Source organism: Tetrao urogallus (assembly GCF_951394365.1).
Source record: "Tetrao urogallus genome assembly, chromosome: 11".
NCBI classification, from domain to species: Eukaryota; Metazoa; Chordata; class Aves; order Galliformes; family Phasianidae; genus Tetrao; species Tetrao urogallus.
Window position 1 is genome coordinate 6,338,348 of NC_136824.1, and position 16,547 is coordinate 6,354,894.

The 16,547-nt window shown below is 43.2% G+C and overlaps 1 protein-coding gene across 1 annotated transcript in view; it reads left to right on the top strand.

Annotated features, from left to right (window-relative positions):
* AKAP13 (A-kinase anchoring protein 13) overlaps positions 1 to 16,547 on the top strand; it is a gene marked incomplete at both ends in the record, with an annotated part of 140,776 nt that overhangs the window by 20,169 nt on the left and 104,060 nt on the right. The window contains one exon of the mRNA XM_079540951.1: positions 7,477 to 7,773. Coding sequence (XP_079397077.1) covers positions 7,477 to 7,773 — 297 coding nt within the window. The remainder of the gene's footprint in view (positions 1 to 7,476; positions 7,774 to 16,547) is intronic.

A 16,547-nucleotide genomic window follows, 5' to 3' on the forward strand; every position in this document is an offset into this window, starting at 1 on the left:
TGGACAGGAAAAGACTAGGAAAGTGATACAAAGGAAAGGAAAAAAGTGCTCAGAATACATACAGTAAAATTGTGAATCACACTATAGGAAAAAGGGAGGCAGCAATGAGACCCCAGAGATTTCAGGGATGTAGGATGTATCCTGGTTTGCTGCCTTGTTTACATGATCAACAGCTTTTACCAGCCCCTAGTAGGAAAGTTGGAAGCAGCCTAGGATTGTTAATCCTTTGCTAGGCCGCAGTGCTAGAAGTCTTCTGTTGGTTTAGGGAAAAAACTGTGCATCTAATGATCTTTTTAGCTTCGGTGCCTTGAGAAAGATACCTGAATATGCAGGTAAGTGTCGATTCAGAAATCATGCAAAGGATGAGTAATAACTGTGGATATGTACTTGCTCTGAAGGATGGGATGGGTGATTATCCTGCCCCCACATTTGGCTATATTACAAATTCAGGAGAAATAATTTTCCCTTATAAGAAACAGATTCTCAACTGATCTGTCATAAGTGTCAGAATAAACTCCTGAGTTTCAAGAATTAGGCAGTGATTCTTTTGTAGGCTTCCAGTACCTCTTTTGCTAGCCTAGGACAGATCAGGTTGCATCATCCCACTAAGCTTCTGTTTGCCTCGATGAAAAATAACAAAAAGATTTGTTTGCTACTACTTTATTGTGATGATTGAGATGTTTCAATTTCCAGATGATCTAATCTAAATTTTCTATAATTAAAGAAATTTTCCTCTCCACCAGAGATATTTCATAGTTCTGTGGAACAGTTTAAAACATTCCCTTGTCAGATAGTTCCAGTGTTAAGGTCCATCTGTGTGGCAGGCAGAGATCATAGAATCACTGAAGTTAAGGAAGAGCACTGAGATCATCCAGTCCAACATTCAGCCCATGCTTGTGGCCTCCATAGAATCATAAAATCACCAAGGTTGGAAAAGACCTAAAAATCATCCAGTCCAACCATTCACCTATGCCCAATAGCTCCCACTAAACCATGTCCCTCAACACAACATCCAGCCTTTCCTTGAACACCCACTATCCTTTCCCCCACCTTCCTGAGCAGCCTGTTCCAATGCATTGCTACTCTTTCTGAGAATATTTTTTTTTGTAATAACCAAGCAGAAAATTGTGTGTTGTTGTGTGTTTCTCTAGTTTGATTATCTGTTATCGGTGGTTAAAACATAGCCACTGGCTTTGCAGAACTAAGAAAATACCAATGGTCTAAGCGGGGAAGGATGTAGAAAGTGATACCACCTCTGCTGCTGTGGCTAAGCAGTTTTTTTTGCTTCTGAAATTACATAGTTTGAAGCTAGTTTGTGTCTGTTTATGTTAAGAGAAACTCGTCCTGCTTACTGTCAGTCATAAACCGAGCATTTCAATAAGTCCTTGTTAGTGTAGCAACTGAGCCTGTCGTAATCTTTAATGTATTTTTCTTCCCAGCATCTCTGCAGGGTAGGGAGGGTAGAGTGGAGGCATTGACTGGCTGACCGGATGGCACGTGGTGGTACAGAAAGTTTGTCAAAACAGGGAAGTGAAACTTGAATACAAGGCAGCAGCCTCATCTCCTGCCTCTGCTTCTGAAGCAGTTTTTCCCCCACTGAAAACAAAAATAAATCAAGCCTGCAATTGTGATCTGGGAAACAAAACAATAAAAAAGGAACGACCTCATCCCTGTTCACATGAGTCAAAAGCCCCAACTGCAGTGTGTAGCAGAGCTTGAGATCAGCAAGCTGTTGGGCAGATTTGGGGAGAACTTTGCCAGCTGTGTTTGGAGGAGCTCACAGTGCTGTGTGTTGTGTGCGGTGTGCATCATGCAATGGCTGCTCCATCGGGCACCATGCGGCTTTGTGCTTAAATAGCAGGTATCTGGGAAGGGAAGGAGAGCAACAGGAAGGACAACAAAAACGATTGGAAGGTCTAGAGGATGAGATGTGCGAGGAGCTGCTGAAGTCCCTTGGTTTGTTCAGCCTGAAGCACAGCAGGCTGAGGGAAGGCCTCATGGCAGCCTGCAGCTCCTGGTGGCCGCCTATGGCTTCCTCACAGAGCTGATCTCCTCTCTCTGGTGACAGTGAGAGGACTTAAGGGAATGGCATGGAGCTGTGTCAGAGGATGGTCAGACTGGATATCAGGAAAAGGCCCTTCACTACAGGGCATGGCCCTGAGCTGCCAGAGCTCAAGGTGCATTCGTTCCGAATTCCTGTAGTCCTTTGCTTTGTTTCATTCCTCCTTCCTTTCTCCTAGTTGAGAGGATAAAGCAAAATTAATTTCAGCTAGCTTGGAAATATCTTCATTTCAAACTTCTATTTTACTGTGAAATCCTTTACATGTGTTCCTGCTTTATTCTCTTCTTCCACAGACTGTTTTCCCTTAGGAAACAACTTTTCATAGAAAAAGCTATACTTCATGAATTGCAATCTTCGTACTGGGAGACCAAAAGGGTAAACAAGTTGCATAACAAGTGATCTCTTGGCAATGCTAGTTGTGGATTTTAAAATACTCTTAATTATGGAACAAAACCCCCCTAAAATAGAACAAAACAGCATAGCCAAGATGACTTTTTGCAGTCCATTCTCTTTGGTGTACTTAATTGCTCTAGGCAGTGCAATCAGAAGGAAGTGATGCTACTTCTAGATGACCTCAGTGACAGGAAAAAATGACTGAATTTGTATTGAAGTTATTTATGAGGTAATGTGTGGGGTCTTGTGCTTCTACCAATTTATATATGACCTTTGCAGCATAAAGGACCTAAAACAATCTTTCTACAATAGTACAGGATTTGTAATGAAAAACAAAGGCTCCTGTCCATCACTTTTACTGGCCTATGTACTTCATAAGGTCTCTTATGTTGCAAGAGTAAATACAGCAACTGTACATCAGACGTGTCGAGCATGGGCTCTAGTTTTCAGAACCAGAATTTGGGATTTCTGAAGGAGAGAGCTTTTCTCAAGTGGCCACAGGAGATCCCTTGACTTGCCTTTCTACAAGCCACCAGATGGCAACATCTGTTGGATGCAGACTGAAAATACTCTGGGGAGATTCACAGCATTCACTGTCTGGCTTTCCTGTCCTGTTTAGACCTCCATATAAGATCTCTTTATACAGCCCCACCAGGATACCTCAGAGGACGCAGTTAGCACAGGAGTCACCAACCAGGCAAACCTAAACATGTGCTTCCAGCAGTGCTTTAAATAGCTGCCCAGGCTGGGGGGCCATTGTCTGATATCTCAAATGTTAATTCTGAAAATAGGTGGCTTGGACAGGATTTCCACTTTCAGAGGAGTAGGAAATGAAATCATGTTTTGGTAAAAGCTCTGCTTCGAAGCAACGATGTTTTGTCTCCATGTGTGCCTTGTTTGATGATAAAAAGTCTGTTCAGAGTCATTGCTGCCACCCTTTTAAACACACCCCACGTCAGTAAAATGGATACTACTGGGATGGCCAAGCCTAAGACTATACATTAACTTATCTATAAAGTCCCTGCAGCTGAGCATCTCCACCTTTTGCAGTATTATTTTGCAAATGTTGTTGTGTAGAAGAGGCAGTGCTATCATACCAGTGCATCTCATCTCATCAGGGTTGAGTACAGAGAGGCCAGAGCTTCGTGTTCCTTGTTTTTTGTTGTTGTGTATTGCCCAAAGCAAGTTCCAGTAAGTGGCCTAGTAAGGAATTTGGTAATTGAAGACTTGTTGTCTTGCTTTAAACAATTTTTAAAGCATGGGTTTGTGAAACTGGGGAATTCACTTTATCGTGGCAGAAGCAACTGCTGCACCCATCTCTGTGCAGACTGGAAAGTTTTATAATTTCTGTATTTTTCCTGCAATGTGTTGGCAGATCCTAGAACAGCTCCTAAGTATTGAGTTGCTTCTAAATCTGAAATAATTGAGGACCAGGAGAAATGAGGGAAAATTCAATACAAGAAGAATTAAGGGGTGGATTATTTGACTTTTATAACAGTTAAGCTAGCATATAAATGATGAAATTTCATACTGTGGCAAAAAAAATGTATGAAGAAGAGAACAGTGTGGATGCCAGCAAATAGCCTGAGACGTTAGCAAACAGCAATGGTAGAAACACTGTTACGTTTGTTGGAAAAGTTAGAATTCAAGTTGGAATATTGCTGGATGGTAACAGTGTGGCAGTGTTCAGAATGTTACCATTTGCTTTGGATTGCTTGTTTGGCCAGATGTCCGGATTTCTGGAGGAGAGTGAAGGCAATCTGCAGAGATGTAACGCAGCATCGCAAACCCATTTGAGCTCTAAAATGCCTAGATTTCTCCTGCCCTTTGTGGGTGCAGCCATGTGTGTAATTTATTCAGTCCCCCATGTTTTGAACCTTCTGAAATACAAATGTTACAGGTAGGCTATAAGTAAGCTGATGGTTCCTCCTGATGCACCCGGGTTTTTTACGTTTTTAGTAAGTCTGCAGAGCTTTGTTCTGCTTCTGGAAGGAGCACAGCAGTTAATGGCCATGTGCTGTGGTGCTCGTGGTGCTGTACACGCTGTTTGTAGGCTGGGTGATGGATGCTGCACACCAGCACCATGCACGGGGTCCATCCTTCATCCTGCTAAGGGTAAACTCCGTTGTCTGCCTGCTGGAGCAGAAAGGAGACCATTCAGAGCAATAGCATCTGTTCCAACCTTGCCCTGAGTTCTTTGTGATCTTGGGCAAGTTCCTTAACCTCATGCAAACAGCTTTGGGCTCGCTCTGTGGATGATAACCATTTATCTCCCAAGGGTGCCAGAAAGCTGAGCGCACTTTTCCTAACACTGCTTAACGTGCTCTGGGAAAAGGGCTGCTGAAGTTCAACTGTTATCCCAGGGTAGGAAGCAGGTCTTTGATGTGGAGAGTAGCCTTGCTGCACTGGCTGTTCCTGCAGAAGGTCCTGTGTGTGCTCGGGTGTTTGAGCTCTTTGCTGGTGACGTCCCTGTGGCTCTTTCAAAGCAGGGGGCAGAGACCTCTTGAGCGATCTTTTACTATTTGCCACGCTTGTTACTTAATTGCTCCTCCTGTGTTTGAACTCTTTGCCAAAGTCAGAACCTGTCCCAGACTCTTAACCCCCAGTTTGACATCTCGTCAGATGTAGGGAAGGAGAACATCAAAGCCTTGTGAGGGGTTGCCCTTTGGAATAACATTCCCAAGGGTTTAGCAGGATGCTTGTTTGATCCTGTCAGATGTCCATGGATTGTCAGCTCGGGCACCTCTTTTTCAAGGCTGCATTGGATGCTAGTGGGGCTTTCAGGAGAACCACGTCTGGCTGTGATTCAGGACGTGATCTGGTGGTCACCTCTGCTTGTGTTGCATCTGTGCTTCTGTGGCTTTACTTAAATGCACTGCAAGGCTGGAGTCCCACACGTGTTCAGTGCAAGCGGATCACAGCTCGTCTAGTCTGATGTGCTGGTTGAAGGCAACTACGTTGCTCTACTGAAGTTTGTGTTGTTGTCATAATGGAGCAGCTTTCCTCATGAAGAAGTGACTGAAGTGACTGTCCTGCAGTGTTTCTCTGACTGCGAGCAGGCTGTGCTTGTCTGCAGCTTCACTCCTGAAACTCAGCTGCCTTTCTGGCAGAGTAGCTGTTTTCTAGGTTGCTTTGCAGATGGGATTCTTATGGGAATAGAGAGAAAATAGCTTAAAAAAAAAGTAAAAATCAAAGGTTTAGCTTTTCTCATGTGATTAAGCAATCTTTCAACCTTTTATTATTAAAAAAAAAAACAAAAAAACCACCAAAAAACAAAAAGACAACTTTTGCATTTTAGTAAACTTCTACTTCTTTGTATGGGGAAGAGCCAAGTTCAGAGTTCTCGAGTCAGCTTTCGCAGGATGGCTCTTCACACTGTGTGCGGCTCAGGGCTTTGGTAGAGGTTTTAAACCATGTTAGTATGTCCTCTTAGCTCCTTGTTCTGATATCTTTAGAAGGAGCAAAGCAAGAAGTTATATGGGGAAGGTTGTAAAAGTCTACACTGAAGAGGAGTTCCCCCAAAATTGTGCCTTCTCCTTTGGATATTTGAGGCTGCCTCAGTGAGGACGGAGGTAATTTGTGATGTGCTTCCTCAGGGCCGCTGCCAGTCCCATCAGATGGTGATGAATTAAACTCTGAATGCACGTGTAATTTTTCCAAGTCCTTGCTGCTTTAGAAAGAGCATCTTGTGCGTTCCTCCAAGTTAGACTTCTCCATAGCTTCCAAAGAGCCCCCAAAGGTCTTCCCGCTCTTATTCTTTGTTGCAATGTCAGTGTTAGTGTGTCTGTTCCTTCAACTTTCACATCATTTTCCTTTGATATGTTTCCAGCTGCGCTTGCTCTCCTTAGGAAGTCACACAGCCTCATCTCTGACAATTTTGGTGTTACCCACAGTGTCCGAATAGCAGTTTTGACCTCTCAATTAACTTCAGGATTGCCTCTTTCAGCAGACAAACCTGTACAGCTGCCAAAAGCCTCAGAGCAGATCTGGAAGGTTGGCTGAATGGCTGCAGAGATTAGGGACGTATTTTCCTTTTGTGAGCGAAATCAACAGCAAAGAGCCTCGACACAAGAAGGAAACTTTCCCACTGACCACAAATAGGGGCTTAAAGAGAATTTTCGAGCCTTTAAAAATAAATCGTCGTTTTGTATTTAATTAAGTAGGGTTCCATGAATGTGGTTAGATGCTGAGGTCATGTGCAAAAAGAAGCTTTTCCAGTAATTAGTGCAGGGTCCGTGCTGTTCTGGCAAAAACAGCACTGACGTCAGGCTGACACTGGAACAAGGAGCTGTGCTGCACAGTGAACTTGAAACACGAACCTTATTATTGAAGGGGCATGTCTGACAACTGCCAGCACTGGCTGCTTTGGGCCCTAATTAAATAGATGTATCAAAGTTCTACCATCTTTATTTGGTAAATATGGAAAGAAGCCATTTTGGGTTTTTATTTAGCAGAAGCCTAGTTTTAGTTTTGTGTTTCAGGCTGTGCTCTACCAGCTCTTGCTGCTTTGTAGGTCTGTGTGTTAGGTGATGTTGCGGTGGTTGCGGTGTAAGCCAAGTGCTGTGCCAGCTTTTGGAGCAGAAACTTTTCCTCTCTCAGGTTCTACTTTCTGGTGAGTTCCCGAGTGGAGATGGAAAGAAAAAGTTTGTCTGACCCTATAATCTGGCTGATTGGATCACAACTCCCATGGGTGCATTAGCAAAATCGTTACCAAGTGCTCTTGAATTTACTTGTAGCTGATCCAAAATAGGCTGGTCAGAGTAGAGCTGCTTAGATATTTCTGGCTCTATATTGTACCAAACAGAAGGATTACACATCTTTAAAAATCTACAAAAAATACTTTTTTCTCTTCAAACACATTGAGGTCCCAAGATAGCTTTTAATTTAGAGTTGTGACTCTTGATAACTTGTATTTATCTGATTTAATATAAGGAATGTGTGTGTCAAAAATGCTGCTCAGTTGTGGCTTTCTTCAGCACTCGACTGTTCTCTTCTACAATTTCCCTTGGTTTTCTTTGCAGGCCATGACTGCTGTGAGACGGTGAAGGTGGCACTTTGTGCCTCTAAGGAAGGTCGCCCTGTTCTGGTGGTGGCAGAAGAGAGCTTCAAGTTCATCCAGGATGAAGCCTACGATGCAGCCCAGTTTCTGGCTACCTACGCAGGGAACCAGCAGGCGCTAAACTTCACCCGTTTCTTGGACCAGTCGAGACCACCTGCTGCTGATGTGGACATTTTGGATGAGAAAGTGGCTTTGGCATTTCGACACCTGAAATTGCCTGCAGAATGGAACGTGCTGGGAACGGATCAGTCCCTCAACGGTGAGAAGCATGGGGCTGTGTGTGAGGTGTGGGTGGGGAGAGGAGTTAAAAGCCTTCTGCTCTGGGAGCCATCCGCTTGTCTTTCAAAATATTCATTGGTCTTAGTGCACAGAAATGGGACAGGCTGTATACCAACGTGTCATACTGTGTCTGTGTCCTACACTTTGCATTTCAGCCACTTTGAAATACAGGTCACCCATGTTTTCTTTATCTTCTGTTATAAAATAGGACGCAGTGTGGTAAGTGGTCAGTGTTGCAACACGTGCAGATAGGGGTTTTTTGTCTGTGCAGTGTTATGCACGCATCAGCATCACATTTCTTTGATTTCCTGAAAAAGATGGGCCTGTGGAGGAAGCCTGATGCTTTGGCCTTGTGCCACAGCCTTGGTGTGTTTGCTAAACACTGGTTTTATAGCACAGGTGCAAAGGAACTGTAATGTGCGTAAAACGCATCTGATTTCTCTTGGAGAAGCTGGCAGGCTGCCTACAGGCAGCATGTTTGATGCCAAAGCACCCTGAGGATTAGTCCTGCATCTCTGCCTGTACAGCTGTCTGTGAACACAGACCTTCCCTAAAATGAGCCCAGATAATTTTGCAAATAAAACAGAATAAAAGTGGGAAAGCCTGGCTAATGTGAGCCCTTAACCATAGCAGAGAGTGCTACTGAGAGCTTATAAATAGAGGTCAGTGCTGGCCCAAAACCTCTAGTAAAAGCAGCAGAGCCAACACGTTCAAGATGCTGTGACATGGCTGTAGCCTTGGAGTTCTGTCACAGGGAAGTTTTAAGGAAGCATACTGGTGCACTCTGGGGCCAATTCCAGTGTTGCCATAAATTTCTAAGGTATTCTGGCAAATAGTTTCACATGAGGAATGTGGCTGTGAGGCATTCCCTATCTGTTATGGGATATACCAGCCTAAACACTGCAACAGGAATGAGTTGTTCAGCACAGCGGCTGCAGTTCTGCTTGCCCTGATGGGGTTTTCTGCAGGATTTTTCCTGCTTTAATTGTCACTGCCTCAGTGACTGCTTTTGTAAACATGAACGCATGGGCAGGCAGTCAAAGCAGCATTAGCAGAGGTTCAATGATGTGATCGTATTTAGTGGTTTCTGGATAGAAATTCAGATGCTGCTGTCTGTTTACTGGGAGATAAACACTTGGTATCTTTTCCCTCTCCATGGAAGACGCTGATGTTGCTTTTTGCATTTTAGAAAGCTGTGATAATGCAGGAATTTCTGCTTTACTGAAGTGGTAAAAATATTGTAAAAGATTGTCAAAGTGTTCTTTATTAATGAAAATCTCAATTGAAGCACTGGATTGTTACTGATTTTGCAGGAAGGCTCAGATCTAGTTTCTTTTTTTTTTGGTCTTTGGTTCCTCTTTGGAAAAATCAGAAGTTAGGGAAGGGATTTGCTTATGGATTTGCCATAGGATTTGCTCGGCATACACTTCTGTGCCTGAAAATCACTGTGGTATAGGCTGTGGCATTCAGCAGCAGTAAATGCAACCTTCATCTAAGAGTGCTGGTCTAATAAAATGTTCTCTTGCAGTAAGTTTTTTCGCATGTAACTGAGTAAGGGCAATCTGTTGATGTCTGTTTTTCATCTCCTGGTTGGCTTTTGGTCTGGAGGCAGATATATCTGGTAGTTCTTTTTCAGTAAGCTGATTATACACAGGGACTTTTGGGGAATTTTTGTGATTGTGACAGGAAAGATTTGTATATATAAGCATCCTTCTGGTCACGTAACCCTGTTTTGGGAGAACAAGGTTGGAGAGATGTCTCTGATTCATGATGGAGAGCTACATTAGGAAAACAGCACCTCTGTAGTGGTGGTGCTTGTGCATTAATCTGGGTTGGGAAAGTGGGAAAATCATTGCACAGATTGAAACTGGGGGAGCATGAGAACAATTATGCACGTGTTCTGGTCAGTGCCCCTCTAGTGGGACCGCCCGTCCTTCATTGCATCACTACCTATGAACAGTTATCTCAGTTCATATTTCCCGTTTCGCTAAATGTCACTGCCATATACTTCAAATAACCTTCTTGAAGGAGAAAATGCTATAGAAATGAGAACAAAAGAAAATGTCAGATCCTTTCTTGAAAGACTTTCACGCTGCTTCTAAGCTGACATTTCTCTTTGGGCTCTTGTGGGTTGGAAACAAAACGCTGCTGTTTAGCAAAACCTCTGAAAGTCAGAGCGAGCGGAGAGCCTCAGCCAGCAATCTGGGCACAGAAGTGCTGTTATGAGGTGGGCATTGCTGTGAAGCATGTTTGAAAGAAGATATTTCTAAGGGCTCCAGTCTGGAGATAGGCGTGAAGTGGCTGCGGTTCTGCAGCAGGAGCTTGGATGGTGGCTCCAGGGTGCAGGCTTGTGAGGGGGGGCTGGCTCTGCACAGGCCTCTCCTTTCCTTTGCCCATTCCCAACTCTTCCTGCAGAACACAAGGAGTTAATTGCTGTCACGCTCCAAAGGACAGGAAAGATGCTGCCATAACACTAAGTAAAAGTGCAGCATTGTTGTGGTCCAAAGCTATGTAAGAACTATGTGCTTGCTTATGTTTTGGTTGCCAAACCAGGGTCTTCATTCTTCAAGAGTTTGCCATTGCTCTAGATTAAAGGCGTGGTGCATTTATACATCCAAATTGTTAAGAATGCATTGCTTCAGCTGTGGGCTAGAAATACCTCTAACATTATTTAAAACAGCCAGAGGACATTTGTAAGCATTCCAGTGAAACACCTTTCTTTTTTTTTTTTCCCCATAACCTATTTAAGCTAGCTGTTGCCATTCAGCAAGAGAAGTTTCCTCAGGTTCAGTAATCCCAGTAGTATTTCACACTATACTTTCTTTGCATTTCTGTCTTTTTATCTCTTTAGACATCATTTTCATTTGAACAAATTGAAAATAAACTCAGCGTGTATTCCTGTATAGCTCGTCAGTGTATTTCCAATCCCAGTATGTTTGTGTACAGTATTCTCATTTGCTGGTCCAGAAGGCAAAAACTTCTTAGTGCTTAAAAAGAAACTGTCCCAAAATTAAATGCATTGAGCAGGATTGATTAATCTAATCCATATGGTAATATTATTGCAGCTGTTTGGTTAACATTGCTTAAAACCAGTATTTATTAATTGACGTTACTCTGGTACAGCAGTCTGAAATAATCTGTGATCACAGGCTTTAGTTCTTCACCTAAAACCTGTTGAAAAAAGTGGATTCATTTGGATCTCATCAAGCTCTGTTTGAGCCTGCTGTGCCAAATTTAGCACCAAACTCTCTTTTTGTACGACTTGGGCTTTGATGACAAGCTTTGTGTTCAGCAGCCAATGGTGTGGAATGTGGTACCCAGCCTGGTCCTGCCAGCGTCTGTAATGCTGGTGTGATGGAGGGCAGTGGCTGTACATGGGGAGCCCCTGGCAAGAAAAGCTAGTTCAGAAAACAGAATCTTCTTCTCGGAAACTGTTGGTCAGTGGTCTCACCTCAGAGTTCTTGTTTGCTTTTCCATGGAAAGGTGAAATTCTTTACTCCTGTTTCTTTGCCCTTCTGGTGCGATCATCGAATGATTTGAGTCAGAAGGGACTCTTAGAGGTCATCTGGTCCCACTCCCTGCAGTGAACAGGGACACCTACAGCTGATCATGACTGGGCTTTAATTAGGTTTCTGAGTAACAGCTTCTGTATGGATAACTTTCCCCAGTAAAATACATATATGTATAAAGCCTGTTCTCAAGCTTTCCTCACATCAGCTGCTGTCAGGGGGGTACTCAGATTCAGGGCATTTTCAGCAGCAGAATGATGATGAACTCTGTTCCCGTGCAGAGTGAGCTGACCCAAATTGCCTTCCCGGTCTCTACCACTTATTTTCCTCCTTCTCCGTGAACCCACCTGCTTGAGGTACAGCCTCCTATTTGCTATTTGAAGAAGCCCCCAGAGAAGCCTTTAACCCATATTTTAGAGAAAAGGGCTCCAGGAAGTCTTGCAGTAACTTTTCAGTAGATACCTGTTTATCCACACACAAAAAATATTTCACAGGGAATACGAAGCTGTTGTGCCAGTTATGCAGGTGAGGTCATGGGGCTTTGGGTGAGGGGGGTGCCACATCCCACCTGGTGCTTCATCCTGGTTGGAAAAGACCTTCAGGATCATCAAGTCCACCATGCACAATGCTGTACCTTTGGACAGAAGCATGTGCTTGTGTTGCAGGGCTTTGCATGGACACGTGCAGGTTGAAGGCTTTGCATTCCAAGTCCAGAGTTCATGTAAACCACCTTGGGCATAGATGTCTCAGCCCTCTCCATGCATGCTGCTGCTGTCGCAGGGCAGCTGGGTGAGCTGTGCTGTGCTCTTACCTGCCGTGCACTGTCCTTCCTGGGCTTTGCCCTTAATCATCAACTCATGTGAATGAACTCAGATGGCATCCCAAGTTTATTTCAGACTATCTGTAATTAAGGATGACTTTTGTTACCATGGTGTTCCAAACACAGCATTACTTTCAGGTGCTGTGTTATCATGTCTGTCTTAATTACTGCAAGTGCACTGTAACTTTCTAAAGAACATAGTTGTTAGTACTGTTAAGCGTAGGGTTATTTACTGTTCCCTGTGACATTCAGAGGGCTGTTGTTGAAATTGAACAGATGGGTTATACTTTATATCTAGAAATCAAAATTTAATACGTATTCTGAGGATATATGCAACATAAATGCAGGACTGTAATTTTCTATTTTAAATGATTAAGCAGAAAATAAACTAACTAGAAAACCAGAGCAGAATATTTGGAGGTTTGAGTAATAATTATGGCTTGTTTGTGCTGCAGTAGGGAGAAAAAGATGACAAAAAAAATAAGGGAGTACCTAAGGTATGGAAAGCTTAGAGAACTTAATCCTTGAGTTATCTATCAGTAGTGAACAGACTGCTTTCAAAACTTCTTTTGGGAAACAGTCTGTTCAGTTTGCTCATCAAAATAAGTGGTGAAATCCAGACTGGTTCCGGTTTTGGTGGTGTGGGCTTTTCAGGTTGGTGCTTTCAGAGTGCAGTGATGATCAGCCATGAGAGCAAGTGATTCCCCATGAGAACATTGGGAAAATCTGTCCCTTTGATGAGCTGCAAGATAGCATCGATTGCAGGCAGATAACCAGAATGCCGTCTTAGCAGATAAAACACTTAGCAGCTCCCAGGCCTTAGGAATGCAGTTACTGACGTCTTGAAGACGTCTTGAATATGTGCAGCTTCCCAGAAGCACTGAATAGCAAACATCCATATGCAATAATGCTTCTTGAGAAATAAAGCTCTGTGAGCTCAATGGGGAGGAGGTGGTGGGGAAGAAGTTGCCTTGGCCCAGTCAGAAATAGTTGGGAGTTACGTTTAATAACGGTGCGTGGAACCCAGAAGGATTGCAGTATTCAGTGCAATGGACCACATCAGTAGAGATCAGAAAGATCTCAAGAGGATACTGAAAACAGAAACAGAATGTCTGAAGAGAGCAGTAGCAGCAACAAAAAAGCCTTACTAGGAAGGAAAAACAACAAACTTTCAGGACTGACTACAATGAAATTAGGAGCTACCTTTTTTTCTCCACTGGAGCACGTTAAAGGGAGGTGGCTGATGGTATTTTCCAGACATAAAGCTTTAATCTGTTCATCTCCTGCACTCTGTTTATAGTTTCTACTGAAATGCTTTCAGGATAATAGTTACCAGTTTTCTTTTCCCTGAGTCTGGTGTTCTTTCCATCTGCTTCTCACCTTTCTCTCTGCCCTCTGATAAAGGCTTGTACAGTATAAATGGGCATGATCTTCTCTGAGCAAACAGCACAAAGCAGTCTGTTCAGCTACTTGATAAGATGAAAAAAATATTTTCCTTCCCTGAATTTAAAGCACTCTGCATTGCAAAATAGGAAGCAGAAAATGTTCAGCCGGTGTCCGTGGCTGAGAAACCATTGGCATTAAGGTGCTTCTGTTCCCTTAGGTGTTAGTGGGAGTAGGGACATGAAGGTCCTTCAGTGTGCTTTGAAAAAGTCTTGTTTATAAGATTAAAAAAGAATTACCCACATTTTGTATTAACTGAACTCATAACTCCAACCTCTGTGTCTCCACCTTGCCCTTCCTTTAGTACCATTGCCTTCCCGAGTGCCAGGTGACGGCTTGTTTCGGGGTTTTGCTCAAGGGTTGATCTGAGCACTGAGAACCCTTTCAGCCATAAACAAGATTTGATGGCAGCCCTTAGAATTTGCTTACAATACATGGTTTTGGGTGAGAAACAAGGGGAAGTCACTATCTCGGGAAGAGTAGCAAGAGATTCTTTGAGCTGTTCCAGTCCATGGCTTTCTCTTCTTCACTGAGCTGTCTCAAGGTATGGAGGGTAAACTGAGCCATTCAGCATGGATTTCTCTAAATAAATAAGAAGCAAATTTTAAAAAGAAATCCAGAGGTTAGTTGATTTTTCTTTCTTTCTTTTTTTTTTTTCCCTTTTATTTAATCAGGATTACAATGCAAGTTCTTTTTGTGTGCTCTCAGATGTGTCATACCCAAACCTTTTTTTTTTTTTTTCTTCTGTGCTTTTTTATTTAGTGCTAAAAGCACCTTAAGCCTTAATCATTTACAGTTAGCAAAGTACATTTGATATTCTTCTATGGAAATTTTGACCTTAGCTATTCAGATAAATTGTTCATGTGTCACAGCTGAAAAAAAAAAGAAAAAAAAATTGAAATAATACATCTAAAGTCTTCTGTTTTGCCAGCTGGATTAGAGTGCCCTGCCATTATGGGACAATAATCATATGTTTCAACTCTTGCCTATTACTAGGAAACAAGAAAGGAACAAAAACAACTTTGGTCTTTCCAGTATCGTGTGTCTTGTGTTTCCACAGTTTTCCTAATTACAAGAACCTTTTTTACAGGACAGCCATTTTAAGATGAGGAGCTCATGCGTGATGTGGTAGGAGAAGGAGCTCTGGCCACTGCTGGTTAAAGCTTCTGTTGTTCTTCCATAGCTGCGAAAGGAATTTTGCACCATGACAAGACGTTGTAATTATTGACTGAATTTCCAGCATCCCACGCTACAAGCCTCAGATCTTCAGAGCTGGGATGGCTGTAGGCATGCTGCCCATCCTCCTTCCATCTCCATCATGCAGCACTTCTATACTCAGTGCACACCTGCTCTTGGCTTGTTCTGAGCAACACCGTGCACCAACGGATGTATTTCTCCTTGTATATTAGTAGTTAATCCAGTCCACAGATGGCACACTCCTTTTCACCATAGTTGTGTGAGTTTTAAACACTCCAGAACCGTCTAAAGCCATTGCCCAGGGCCCTGCAGTTGTTGTGTGTGCAGCACTTTGTCTCTTTGGTGCCATCATCCATACCCATCTGTTAGGATGGCCTGGAGCCAGTCTGTATGTCAGGCAGATCCTTTCCAATGGACCTGGAAAATGAGTCTGTGTTTAATATGCTCAGGATGGCAAGGCTCCATGTCTTGTATTCATCTTCTGTGCACTTCGTGGTTGTGCAGAGGCACTGGGGCAGTGCTGAGTTCAGGTCAGTTGCATGTGTAACCACCTCCATCCACCTGTATTCACTAACTTGACAGTAGTGAAGATTGTTTTTAAAAAGTGGAGAAGAAAAGACAGTATTTTCAAAAAGTGCATTCAAATGAGCAGATTAAATCACCTGAACGTTTGGGACAAGTAGGAGAAGCAATTCCTCTATGGAAATACATGTAGGGACAGGTACCCAGGTGGATCAGGGGATGCATGGTTGCAGGCACCTTTCCAAACTTGCAGTTGGTGTGTGTTTTTATTGGAGAACCAAGAGCTGGTAAGCAGAAGATGCTGCTCCCTAATTGTGCAGCTCTCAGCTAAAGGAGGAAGAGGTGTTTTGATCCAGGAATCCATGCTTATGCTTTTCAGGTCTGCCCTGGTTCAAGGCTGTTTGTTTCAGTTAGGAAGATGATGTTCCCTTTCAACAAGGCAGCTGGAGTGGGAGATGATCCTTGCTGCACCAGATGTGGTCAGACCAGTGCAACATGTTCTTTACTTGAACAGCAGTCATTTGCTCCAGCAGAAGTGCTGTGGTGCTTCCTACATCCGTGGCAGGAAGAGTTGTACTGTTTTAATTATGCTAGCTGGTTATACTGCCAGTTTATTAGTGCAGTTGTTGTGGGAGCTCTGTGCAAGTACGAGTTCACAGGGTAAAACTTGGGCCATATGCTTTCGCTAAGTCCAGTCCTGTATCCACACTTCCTCCTTTCTGCAGCCTCATCAGTAGTTTTTCCCTTTTGTTGTGTTATTTTTCATTATACCTTAGGCCCAAAGCTGACAGTCTTTGATTAACCACCTTGTTGGGTTGTTTATTTCTGAAGCGTGACACCCTGATGCACTCCATACCAAAATCCTTGTTGTTACTCTCCCATAGGCTGAGAATTTGTCTGTGAGTAAGACCAGCTATTTCTTTTTTCTCTGGTCAGCTGGAACCTCCATTCAGACATACTCCTGTGTTCAAGATAACATGATTTTGCTTGAGAGTAATAAAAGGATGTTAGGGAGGAGGGATTGGTTTGAAGCCCAGAGATCCTATGTGGAGTCATATGGAAGAGAGACAGTGCCAGGGAGTTGTAGTTCTTGAATACAGATCAGTTCTTCAGGAGCTGATCCAGAAAGTGGGAAAAGCCTGTGTGTCAGGCAGGGATAACTCCCTCTCTTTGCATTGTTTTTCACTAAAGGCCTTAATGATGTCCCTTGAGAAAGCAGGCAAGAAAACAGCACACTGCAGAAGTGATTTCTCTTGGGGTGTG